Source organism: Haemaphysalis longicornis, unplaced genomic scaffold (assembly GCF_048455015.1).
Source record: "Haemaphysalis longicornis isolate Haplotype H1 unplaced genomic scaffold, Haemaphysalis longicornis Haplotype H1 scaffold_8, whole genome shotgun sequence".
Taxonomy (NCBI): Eukaryota; Metazoa; Arthropoda; class Arachnida; order Ixodida; family Ixodidae; genus Haemaphysalis; species Haemaphysalis longicornis.
In genome coordinates this window covers 52,949,829-52,962,320 of record NW_027526445.1, presented here as the reverse complement: position 1 = coordinate 52,962,320, position 12,492 = coordinate 52,949,829, and the positions used below count along the sequence as shown (strand labels likewise).

The following is a 12,492-nucleotide window of genomic DNA, read 5'->3' as shown; positions in this document are numbered from 1 at the left end:
TTCTTTCGTCGCCCTACAAGCCCCAATGTTTGCCCCAACTCCGGATCAACGTACGCCACCACCGGTCACGCTACCAGATCCGCAACACTGGTTGGCAGCAAGTGGGATCGTCTCCACCACGGCGAGATCATCTCCACTGCGGACGGGATCGTCTCCATGAGGCATGAGTCGACTCCAAGCATCGGAACCGACTTCACGGAGGCGTGACTGCAAAGTTTGGTGAGTGCGAGGCCATTCTGTTTGAGGGATTACCAGGCTCTGCTTACAAAGTGTAGCGAGGGAGGTAAAGTGTATTACTCTTTTGACGCGAGGTTTCTTTGGTGCGTCGGGGTAACGGATTTTTTTTGTGTGTATTACTCTTTTGACGCGAGGTTTCTTTGGTGCGTCGGGGTAAAGGATTTTTTGCAGTAACAGTTGGCAGCACTCGATACAGACATGAACCTGAAGTCGCTACGAAAGCCGCAACTCCTAGAGTTGGCAAAAATGTTGGGGTTAAGCTTAGGCGATGAGAAAAGAAAGCCAGAAATCATCGAGGCTATTGAAGCAGTGGGGGCAGACGACGATGAGCTCTCAGAGGGCCTGGAGCTTATGAAAGAACGGGAGCAAGATGAGAGAAAGAAAGCAGAAGCAGAAGCGGAAGCACAGCGTCGTGCAGATGAGAGAAAGAAAGCAGAAGCGGAAGCACAGCGTCGTGCAGATGAGCTCGAGATGAAGCGGCTCGAACTTGAAATATTGAAAGCCAGAAGCGGTAGTGGTGTTGGCGAGGCCTCTAGTGGGGGAGGAGTAAAGCTGTCGTTCAAAATGAAGGACCTCATGCAACCGTTTAAGGTGGGAGAGGACATGGGTTTATTTTTGGTAAATTTTGAACGCACATGCGAGAAAGTGGATTTCCCTAGAGACACTTGGCCGCAACGCCTACTGACTTTGTTGCCGTGTGAAGCCGCCGATGTGGTAGCCCGCTTGACTAGACAAGAGGCAGAAGATTACAGCAAAGTAAAAGCGTGTCTTCTAAAGAAGTACAGGTTGTCAGCGGAGGCCTACAGGCAGCGGTTTCGGGAAGGTGAAAGAGGGAGAAATGAGTCATACTCGGAGTTCGCGTATAAATTGATGGCGAATTTCGAGGAGTGGCTAAAGGAGGAGGGCGCGTTTGGCGACCACGATAAAGTTGTACAACGCCTAGGTTTGGAGCAGTTCTACCGCCGGATCCCCGCAAGCATGCGTAGCTGGGTAATGGACAAATCAGATGTCACAACGGTGACACGAGCCGCCGAGCTCGCTGACGAGTTCTTGTCGCGTCATGCTGGTGAAATAAGGGAGGGTCCGAAGCGGGAGTTCAAACCCAAATGGCAAAAAGACAGCGTTTCCCGAGATGCCGAGGGCGCTAGAAAGATTTGAAGCACCGTGACGATGAGAAAGCGGAGACAAAAGACGACCAGGCGAAGCATCAGAAAAAGGTTTTCGAAAAGCGACAACCACTGACTTGCTTCAACTGTCGCCAGCCGGGCCACGTGGCCGCCGGGTGTAGGAATCCCAGGGTAGCTTTTCTGTCGGCAGGTGAAGGTGATGTGAATATGAAGCTGCTGGAACCGTACATTCGGGAGATGACGGTGAACGGCAAATGCTGCCGGGTACTCCGAGATTCCGCGGCGATGATGGATGTAGTACATCCATCTTACGTGACCCCAGAGCAGTTCTCAGGCGAGTGCGCCTGGATCAAGCAGGCGGTTGGGGCAAACAGCGTGTCTTCCAATCGCGCGAATTTGTATTGAGGGGCCCTTCGGGATACTTGACACCGAGGCCGCGGTGTCGCCTAGTTTGCCGCCCGAATATCCGTACCTGTTTTCCAACCGGTCTGAGGAATTGTTGCGGCAAAAGGGTTTGAACTTCGGGGTAGTTGTCCAAGCGCTGAACCGCTCAAAAGATCGGGAGTTGGCAGCGATAGTGCCCAGTTCAAACGGGGTGGCACCCAGCAGCAGTCAGTGCATGGGTGAGAGCAGCCCTCTAAGCGTAAAGGGGCCCCTGCCGGCCACGGTAGTTGAGGTGACATCGCAAGGCTCTAAACTCGAGGAACAACCTAGAGACCTGGATGAATTTTCCGACTTCTTAGGTAAAGTGTTTGTCCCACCCACTTCCGAGAGTTTGCAAGAGCGGCTTGAGCCCGTAGTCGCTCAGACTAGAAGTGAGCCGTTTGCGCCGACAGATCGCGAAGCGCGAGCTAACTCCGTAGCCGCGCCGGAAAGAAGCGAGTCGGCCGCGTCGGCGGATCGCGAAACGCGAGCTAACTTCGTAGCCGCGTCGGAAAGTAGCGAGTCGGCGGCGTCGACAGATCGCGAAGCGCGCGCTAACTGCGTAGCTGCGCCAGAAAGTAGCGAGTCGGCCGCGTCGGCAGATCGCGAAGCGCGACCTAAGTCCGTAGGCGCGCAGAGAAGTAACGAGTCAACTACGTCGGCGGATCACAGAGCGCGAACCGAACCAGTAGCCGCGCAGGTAGGCCCGGGCAGCCAGAACATGCCATACAAGTTTGACTGCAAGTCGCCTGGGCGCGGCGCATTTCCGCTCGAATGCGCCGCGATACCCAAAAGAAGGAAAAGGAGGCGGCCGAAAAACAGTCAACGTGAGAAGGCAAAGAAAGAACGTGACCCCTTTCACTTTGCAGCGTTCAAGGCTAAGATGGCCAGAAGCAGCAGAACTAAAAGGAAACTCGGACGTCTGAGGGAAACAAAGAGGCCGCTCCCTAGCCGTGACAAAGGCCGAGGGGCACTATGCCAGAAAGGGCAGAAGGGGGTGACTGGGTTCCGCAGGAATTCTCGGAGAGCTGAGGGGAGGACGTTTCGGGGAGAGTGCGTTCCCCGTCGTCGCGTTCGTCATGGTCGGGCGTCCCATTCTTCTCTGGGTTCCCTTTACTTCCGTACTCTCCGCACGCGTTGCGCCTGTTTTCCCCCTCAGTGTCAGAGACCTCTCCCGTACACTGTGCGGTGCACTTTGCAAAAGATGAGCACAGGCGGTCGGCTTAAGTGGCAACAACGTTTCGGCAGGCTACACCCGGAAATGTTTGTTTTGACGAGGGCTTAGAATGTTTTCAAGGATTCAGACGAATCCGCGTGCACTTGTATAATGGCGTACTTTGCTCATTCTGTTTTATTATTCAAGTGTTTGTCGAGTTTTCGTAAGACAGAGGTAGTTAAGCGTCTGTTTCTTTTAGTTAGCAGTGTGTCAATCATCATGCTCTAACACCACGAAGTTAGACCTTTTGTTAGGCGTTATGGAAGTAGTTATTGTTCAAGATCGAACACAGCGTGAGGTAAGCGTAAATTTTGTGTTGTTCGTTGGAGAATAGTTATTGTTCGTGATCGAACACAGTGTAAGCTGGGCGTAATTTGCGTGTCAGTGTTCATTTTCGTCTCACCCTGATGGAGTGTACGAATTTGTTGTATATAAAGACCGGAAGTAGTTGCGTTTAGTACTACCTGTTTATTGAGGCATTTGTATATTGAGGCATTTGTATGTGCCAGTTTGGTTGTCTTGCGTAATGGGGAGCCCAGCGCAATTTTGAGGTCCGTTACAAAAAGGGGAAGCTCAATGGCAACGCTGACGGCCTAAGCCTCTGCCCTTAGTGTAGAGCTGGCCTCGAGGAATATGGTTTCATATTTTTTTTCCTGAACTATGTTTTTATTACCAATATTGTGAGTTCCTTTGTTGATGCGTTTTGCATACTAGATTTATTTTTATTCAGTTCATATTCTCGTGTTGAGTGTTGCCACATTAGATGGGTTTTAGTCAGTATGTTTGTTTGAATTTAGAAGCAGCCTGGTGGTCTTTCAGGGAATTGTCCTTGCACCCGCTTGCTTTGTAGCTGTGTTTTTTGTGTTTTTCGGAACCTGCGAGTGCACGTGAGAGAGCCATGAAGCCCTTCGCGACAGGAAAAGCCAGGAGTGTTCCCGCAAATGTATGTGCCGTGCTTCTGACCGTTTCGTCGTGTTAAAAGAATGGGTTACCCTTTGGGAGGACCGATTGAGGTGTTTGTGTGACGTGCCGAAGTCTCTACCTGGGACAAGACTCCCTCCTACACAGGCTGGAAACCAATGTCGTCGGGAGCTTCCCGCCGGCCGGAGATGCTGTTACGATCGGCGTATTGACATTACGACGCCCGTCTGCAATGCAATCGGGTTCAGTCTCCCAACGCTTCCGTCGGCCCATTGTCGCAAGTTTTCCTCTCCCCTACCCTCATCGGTGGGGAGCGACCCGGCTGTGTATGCGATGACGCGGCGGAGAGGGACGCTTCTGCTGAAAAAGGCGCTTTCCGCGGCTTCCCGCCCGCGAGGCAGGGAGGCCGGGAGGGATTTATAAAGACGTGCAGCATTGCTTTTCCAGCGGCAATCGTCAGCGAGGGACTGCTTTGTTGTGATCCGAGACGCTGCTATTCAACGAGTACTCCACGCCGGATTATCGACGGGGTCAGGGCGTCTTCTCGTAGCTTCAACCATTGCATCATCAGGCGTCAACTGAACATTAACCTGCGCAAAGTGCCGTCTCTTTGTGAGTGTGTGGACGTCAGCCGAGGCGTCCCTGATTGGACAATACTGACGTCAGTCGAGGAAAGGGGGAAACGGGGCGGACCCAACCTGGTTATTTAATCTCCGGCGCGCAGGAGCGCAAATCCCTGTTCACTCAGTCAAATGCCATGTAGATATCTGTACATAAAGTTTCTTTCGTCGCCCTACAAGCCCCAATGTTTGCCCCAACTCCGGATCAACGTACGCCACCACCGGTCACGCTACCAGATCCGCAACAGTATTAAAAATGCGTCGGCTTCCTAAGTATTTTTGAGATGCTGTTATGATATAATGGTACGCTCCAAGCATATGAACGGACACGCGCATCGCGCCGCAAGAAATAAAACGTTGGTCTGCTATTTCTTTCGTTGTCTTGTATTAGGTAATGGTTGTTTCTGTGCCCAATGCAATGATTTTTCTGTACCATAAAAAACGTCTTATTAGGAGGTTTCATGATGTTTGGTAGTTTCACAAATTTTGTGTCGGTATTTTATTGGGGCTGTAAGGCATGCACTACCTTCTTCAGAAATTGGATTTTGTTATAGCCGCATACAAGAAGGTGCATATCCGCCGCGTGCGTTGTTTATTCACACGAAAATGAAATGAGAAGGTAGCGATAACGCCGTAGCGACAGCGCCCACGACAACGTTTTCGAATAGTCGAAGGCGCCTCTTGCGGCCCGAATTTCTATTGCAACCATCGATATCGCAACGAACTGAATCTCGACCCGGACAGTTCTGACATGATTACGGTTTTGAGGGCTGGATTTACTCGCCGACGAATGCTATGGATCCAATGCTTGCCGGTTTTCAGTATAACAAGCATATAAACCAATGAATATGTCCATGGAGCATTTATTGTTTTGCAACCCCTTCAGGCGTAAAGAAGAAATCCTGGCCGACCCGGGACCCGGGGTAACATTCCTTTAATTGAAGAGAATTACTCTTATTGCCTTGTCGTGGACTGAGAAGCCCACCCACTTAACCAGCTCGATTTTAGTGTTAAGTAAGGTTTCGCACTTTTCCCTCTCCTCTTGAGTGCAGCTTTAGTATAACGCATAAATGAATATCGAGACGCCCTTACAAAAATGAATTTTGAGTTTCAATTCAGTTCCTGGTGAGTTTTTATTAATCAATAGAAACTTAATTCACACTCAATTGGCTATTGAGATGTGTCGGTAGAAACTCAAAAGGATTTCTATTGAGGAAACGCAAAACCAAACCTATTGACACCAGTCAATTTATTATCCATTAGACAAAACTCTTCGCGCTGAAGGATATACTCTTGAAGGGCTGTTTTTTTTCAGCGCTGCCAACTGTATCTACGGAATTCTATATTAATAAGACGACTAGGTTAATTTTAGGCTCGTTTAATTTACGTTCATATTTCTACTGAGTGCAGTTATTAAAGAGTCAACAAGGATTCGGTAGAAAAAACTCAACAGAATATTCTTCGTTTAATTGAAACTCAATAGAGTTTTTACTGATAAACCTCAAGTAAAATTAAGCGTCGAGCTAGTTGGTGAACATACATTGTTGATAATTATACCGGTGTCCTTCTTTCTTGTCCGTGTTTTGTGGTTCGCGATTAATTTTTAACAATGATAAAACTCCTTAGGGTAATCCAATAGCCTTTACCAGCAGCGTCATTGCACAAATATTATTTATACCTGGCGATAAGTGGGGAAATCAATTATATTCGACAATTTTTTAATGCATTTTCTCAAATACTGCCGCAACATGGCTCGCACAAAACAACTGAGGGATAAACACTGACAGAACTCTAAAAGAAGTGACAACTGGGCTAGTTGGTAATGCATATGGGACATCTTGAAGGTAGCGCACTTAAACACGGACACTAGGGAAGAAACGACAGGTTTGTCGTTTCTTCCCTAGTGTCCGTGTTTAGGTGCGCTACCTTCAAGATGTCCCATAGACAGAACTCTAGTAGCTCATCTCCTCTGGCACGTCACTCCCGCCGAATCGTTTGCTTGCTGTAGCAGCATATTTTCTTCTTTACACCTTAGCACGCATTGACATAATGGGCGAGCAATCGGCACTGCACCTAAGCTGCGCTATGGCGCGATTTAGCGGAAGTGGAGAAAACTGAAGTTAGCTTTCCGGCAAACTTGGAGCGGAAGCATGCATATCTGAAACGGGAAAAAAACGGAAAGGGCGGGGGGCTACACATACCTCGGGTCCCAGTGTTTTTTTTTTTTTTGGGGGGGGGGGAACCTCATTCCCTCTACCTCTTTTCAAATATAGGATGCTGTGATACGTTGTGTTGCGGAGGGGTAGATTTAACAAGCGATTTCATGTGCTACATTTACAAAAGGCATTTGAGCCATCGCATTCTTGTGCGACAATTCAGGGTTCCTCTGGGGAGGCATGATACTAGCAGCGCAGCGCTGTTATGCAGATATGTGTACTTATCTCACAAGCCCAAAGGATACAAGAACACTTCACTTACGAAAAAGCGTATATACTGTGGAACAGGGGTCCTAGCGCCCGACCGCGGCCACCAAGAAAGTCCCTGGGCCCCCTAAACCAGACCTAGGAGTCCGTTCTACCAAAGTCATCTCTTCAGCCGTTCCGGCTGCGCACACACTGTCCAGCCCAGTCAGCCATGTTCCAATCTCGCTCATCCCGCGCAACATCTTCATCCTCACCCGGCACATGTCCATCCTGTGGGATTGTCCCCCGCCACTATTACAGAGTTGCCACACTCTCCCCCCTCCGAAGAAAAGGCCGACGGACAGTCCTCCAGCCAACCGAGAATGGACAAAGAGTACCTCGAAGGCATCGACATCGGAGCCCCAAGATGACGCCGCAGTCTACGAAACAGCTGCGAACAGCAAGCTTGAAACACGAGGCATCCTCCGGGACAGCAGCCACAGGATCACATCAGCCCAGGTACAGTCATAGACACCGCTGGATCACTGGCGCCACTGGAGGAATCCCACCAACCGATGAGGGTCTGTCCAACAGCGCCAGAGGGAGGAGCTAGGGCCTTCCGGCCAGAGGTACGCAGCGCCGGAGTGGAACGGGGAGCACCACCTAAAAGTCCGGTTTAAGGCCCACAGCACGCACGCCAAGGCAGCACAGTGGAGAGGAGAGAGCAGGGACGGCCGGGAGCAAGTGCCGTGGAGCCGGGAAGGTGGCCCCAAGGCCAGGGAGAAAGGAGCTCAGGATGCCACCGGGTTATGCACAACGCGCGTATTGATGTGGCAGTGGTGAAAGTCCTCCAAACGATATGGCTGTGAATGCGGGCGCAGCCGGAGCGAATGCCAAAATGGACGCTAAAGAAGCAAAAATTAACGCCCGGAAACAAACACAATTCTAGCTGGAGGGAAATAAAAAATAAAGAAGCGCATCACGTGGAACTGATCAAGCATCAAATTCATGGCTAAGAAAAGGCAAACCAAAACAAAAAATACCTAAAAAGGATGCGGTAAAAATGCCATAGAAAGTGTGCAGACGCCATTAAGAAACAAGAGGCGTTGCGGCCAAAAACAGATCAGTCCACGAGGTACTGTTTAAGGTCTGCTATATTAACCGGGCCTGCATGTTCCCCTGTACTGGTGTGGCGTAAAAGATACGTTATGGAAGACAGCTTCTCGCTTACGGTGACGGGCCCTCCCATTGAGGGGCTAGCGACGCGGCAAACTTGCGTGAAGCGTCGCTCAGCGGATGAGTGCGCCGTAGAACCACGTCGCCAACCTCAAACTGAACATCCTGACAGCACCGGTTATACTGCTCCACCTGCTGGGGACGAGCACCGTTAAGCCGCGCCCGGGCAGCCTATGTCGCGTCACTCAGGCGCTGGCGGACGTCCACAGCATGGGGCGACAGACCAGAACCCGCCTCCGTTTCTGGATGTGTCCTGTCAAGAGGAAATGGCAACTCCCGACCGTAATTCGAATCAGCCGGCGTGAATCCGCTTGAACGATTCACCGTGGTCTGAGTGGCAAATAAATACAATCTCAGGCAGCGTAACGTCCCAATCCATATGTTGTTCTGTGTGGGCAATCAACACTTCCTTGAGATTGTGATTCACGCGCTCAGTGATGTTTACCTGAGGTTGGTACGTGGTTGTACGCTTGTGTTTCACGCCAAGAGCTAGACAGTTATCCTCAAACAATTTGCTCGTGAAATACCTAGCGTTATCCGTAATGAGTGGGGCAGGAAAGGCAAACCACGCAAACACTTTCATGAGACATCTCCATACGTTCTGAGTATTGACGGCACGTGGCGGGTACAGCTGTACCCACTTGGTGAAATGGTCCGTCACCACAAGCAAATAGCAATTACCACGCGGGCTGCGGGGGTAAGGGTCATGATATCGCAATCAACGATTTGCCAGGGGCTCTTACTCTCAACATACCGCATCAATCCGGGCGGGCAACCAGCTCGGGGTTTCGCTGTCTGACACACGTGACAGCTCCTGTAATACCTCAGCACATCCTGCCTCATTCCCGGCCACGTGACATTCCGACATAACTTCTCATAAGTTTTGCTGCCGGAACTGTGTCCAGCCAATGCTGAAGCATTTTGAAAGTAACGGACGAAAGCCCTCCGAAGCTTACGAGGTACAACCGCGCGGAATGGTGAACTAGGTTTGTCGTCTTCCTGCGGAATATACCGCAGCAGGAGACCGTCCTGCGCCAACACATATTTATCAAACTCACCGCTGTTGCTGGTGGGAGCAGCACCCTGTGCCCTGAGATGCTCAATGATCTTACGGCAGAGTCCGTCCGCATGTTGCGCGGCGAGATCTGCCCTGCTCACCACCGTACCCCATCGTGCGTCAGCATCCACTGGAGCCACCATCGCCGGTGCTTCCGCGTCCGAAGATGACGGCAGAGCGCGCGTGATAACGCATCAGCGACTTGGTTCTCCGAACCCTTCCTGTGCTGGATAGTAAAATCGGAGCGCTGAAGCACAAGCGCCCAGCGCGAAAGACGACGAGCAGGGTTCTGGAAACGCTGCAACCACGTTAAGCCATGTGGTCTGTCTGAATTGTGAAAGAGGCACCGTCTCGATACATGCCAAATTTTTTCAGTGCAAACACGATTGCTAGAGACTCACGTTCTGGGACCGTGACATTGCCCTCAGCCGGAGTGAGCGTACGGCTAGCAAATGCGACCGGATGGAGAACGCCTTCAAACTCCTGCATCAGCACTGCGCCCAGTCCATAGTCGCTAGCATCGGTCTGCAAGAAGGTCCGGTATCTTTAACGCCGCTGTCTCCGCGATTGCGCGAGACAGTGATTCAAAAGCTTGCTGTTCAGCCTCCTCCCATTGCCATCTGACGCCTTTCCATAGAAGCTGGTTCAGCAGACGTGACAGCTCTGCACAATGAAGGATGAAGCTGCAGTAAAAGGCTATCATGCCCAAGAAGCGCTGCAAGCTCTTAACGTCACGCGGGAAAGGATACTCCGTAAGTGCCTTAAGTTTGGCATCATTAGGACGAAGCTCTCCGTTGTCAACAACAAAGCCGAGCAAGTCAACCTTGCTTGTGCCTAGTTCAACCTATTTGGGATTGATGGTAAGACCGGCGCGTTGCATCCGGTCAAGCACATCTCTGAGATGCACGAGATGCGCCTCAAAAGCACGCGAAAAGACGACGACGTCATCCATATAGGCCATCGCGTACTTATAATATGCACCGTAAAGAGCGATGTCCATTAATCTTTGAAACGAGCTCGGGGAGTCCTTCAGCCCAAACGGCATGCGAACGAACTCGGAAAGACCCCTGTAGCACGTGAAGGCTGTTTTAGGAATATCATCCGGGTGCATTTCAATTTGCAAAAGCCGTATGAGCAATCTATAGTGGTAAACACGCACCAACCACCAAGCGAGGAAATGATAGATTCTACGGCAGTAAAAGGATAAGCATCTCTCACAGTTACGTCATTGAGATGACGGTAGTTCACGCAGACACACACACTGCCGTCTTTTTTTGGCGCCAACATGATCGGAGATGCATGGGCACTCTGCGACGGCCGCACAACGCCCGTGTTCAGCATCTCCTCGAGGACGACGCGCAGTTTCGCCTTCTTCTGGATGCTGAGCGGCCATGGATTGCAGTTCCAAGGAGGGGTGTCTCCCTTGTAAATGCGATGTTAAAGGACAGTTGTCCGCCCAAGAGCCTCCGTGAACATTTCAGCCAACAGCTACAGCACATAGGCGAGCTGCACCCTTAATAGTCACTACAAGAACACTCCTCAAGCAACTGCCTGATTCGCTCAGGAAACACCGATTTCGTTGCGACTGCGGCTGACCTTGGCAGAGTAGAGATATGCGTCGACGCCGCAAAATGTATCAACATTGCGTCATTGCCCAATCTGAAACCACCTCCCGCCAAGTCAAGCAGTCGGCCCTCGCGAACAATGAAATCCCGGCCCAAAATTATAGGCACCAGCAAGCCAGGGCAGTATGTAAAGCGCTGCTGACTCCTCCTGCTTGTGTAAGAAATGTTCAAGCGCACAGCACCACGGGCTTCAACCACAGCACCATTGGCCACTTGCAACCGGGTGCTGCATTTGCGCAACTTGACACCCCGTACTCGGCAGAGTTCAAAGACTGTATCTCCAATTAGTGACAAACTGCTGCAATGGGCTGTGCGCGCGCTTCAGCCCGGCAAGCAGTGGGTAAAAAACACCAGTCCCCGCCTCCAGCCAATTTTGCGGCTTTCGGCGACGGGTTAGTCACCATCATTACCCCGGGCTGCATTCCCTTGTCTGGATGGCTATTTGTATTTCGGCGACCGGCCATCACACGGTGACACTCACGACGGACGTATCCTGGCTGTCCACATTATTAACAGCCGCCAGCTTTATTTACGTCAGGCTATAGCCTCGCGACCCTGCCGTCTCGACAACTGGAGGAGAAGGACCTCTGGAGTTCAGAAGATTTTGTTGCCGACCCGAAAAGGAGAGACTCGGGTCGGGGAGCGGTGAGCCTGCCAGTAAAGAGGGCCTGTTTTCCCAACGCAGGAACCCTGGCTCTAACCGCTGCGGGGAGTTCCCGCCGTGGTCTGCACCATTAGCGGTCTTCCGCGCTTCAACTGCCTGTCGCCAAGGGCAGAAGAACGTCGTGCGCGGGCGGAATGCGAGCCCGCCGCTGCTGTACGTGGCTGTGGAATTCGCTGTGGCGATGTCGCATGGGTGTCTCTCCATGCGCAAGCTGGCTGAAGTGGCTCCCCTACTGGCGGAGAGGGTACATAACTCAGCTCTGATATCAGAGCGTCCTCGATTGCCCGAGCTGATCGCGCCATCTCCTCCAAACTGGAGTACTCACGACCGTACAGGAAAGGTCGGAAGCGCGGGTGGCGACGATGCAAGACGTGCTTTACCATTTCCGCCTCAGGCACACCCGAGATAGCTCTTTTAAAAGCTCCTGAATCGCTCGAATGTATTCGAACAAGCCCTCACGCGGGTGTTGTGTGCGTGCCTCCGACTCACGGAGGATGCGGTACCAGTAATCGGGTGCAAGAACTCCGCCCAGAAGCGTGCCTCGAAGTCGGACCAGGACGTGAGCGGGGTCTGGAGACGGCACCAACGACCAGCCGATGCCTCCAGGGCAACCGGCAGGACACGGGTCATGACGAACTCGTCCGAAGCACCCGACGCCGTCTAGTAAACATTCAGGTCGCACATGTAGTCAGCCACGGATTTGAAGTCGTCATAGCCCGTGAACCGTGGCACTGCGAGGGTCCGGTGGAACGCCGGCACGCGCTGTGGCGCTTCGAGGTTCATGGGGGCGCATTCCCGGAACCAGCGAGCCCCACCTGCAAATTCTCCAAGCGATTAGTAAGATTCTCGCCGAGGTGTGTGATCGGGCCCAAGGTAGCGACGACCGCCGAAGCATCCGATACAATGCTGGCACAGTGAGGACCGGGCAAGAGGCTCCGTCAAGCAGGAGGCGTGGCTGCGCCCC

The 12,492-nt window shown here is 51.8% G+C and overlaps 1 protein-coding gene across 1 annotated transcript; it reads left to right on the top strand.

The window, feature by feature from the left end:
• The first annotated feature begins 379 nt into the window (after positions 1-379).
• On the top strand, positions 380-1,395 carry LOC144148299 (uncharacterized). Its single transcript, XM_077679855.1, has 2 exons — positions 380-597; positions 688-1,395. The coding sequence occupies exons 1-2, from the start codon at positions 436-438 to the stop codon at positions 1,393-1,395; spliced, it is 870 nt and encodes a 289-aa protein (XP_077535981.1). The 5' UTR covers positions 380-435.
• Positions 1,396-12,492: the final 11,097 nt, after the last annotated feature.

Coding starts and splice junctions, on each gene's coding strand:
- LOC144148299 (XM_077679855.1), top strand. CDS start 436: ATGAACCTGAAGTCGCTACGAAAGCCGCAACTCCTAGAGTTGGCAAAA. Junction 598..687: donor GCCTGGAGCTTATGAAAGAA/CGGGAGCAAGAT, acceptor GCGGAAGCACAG/CGTCGTGCAGATGAGCTCGA.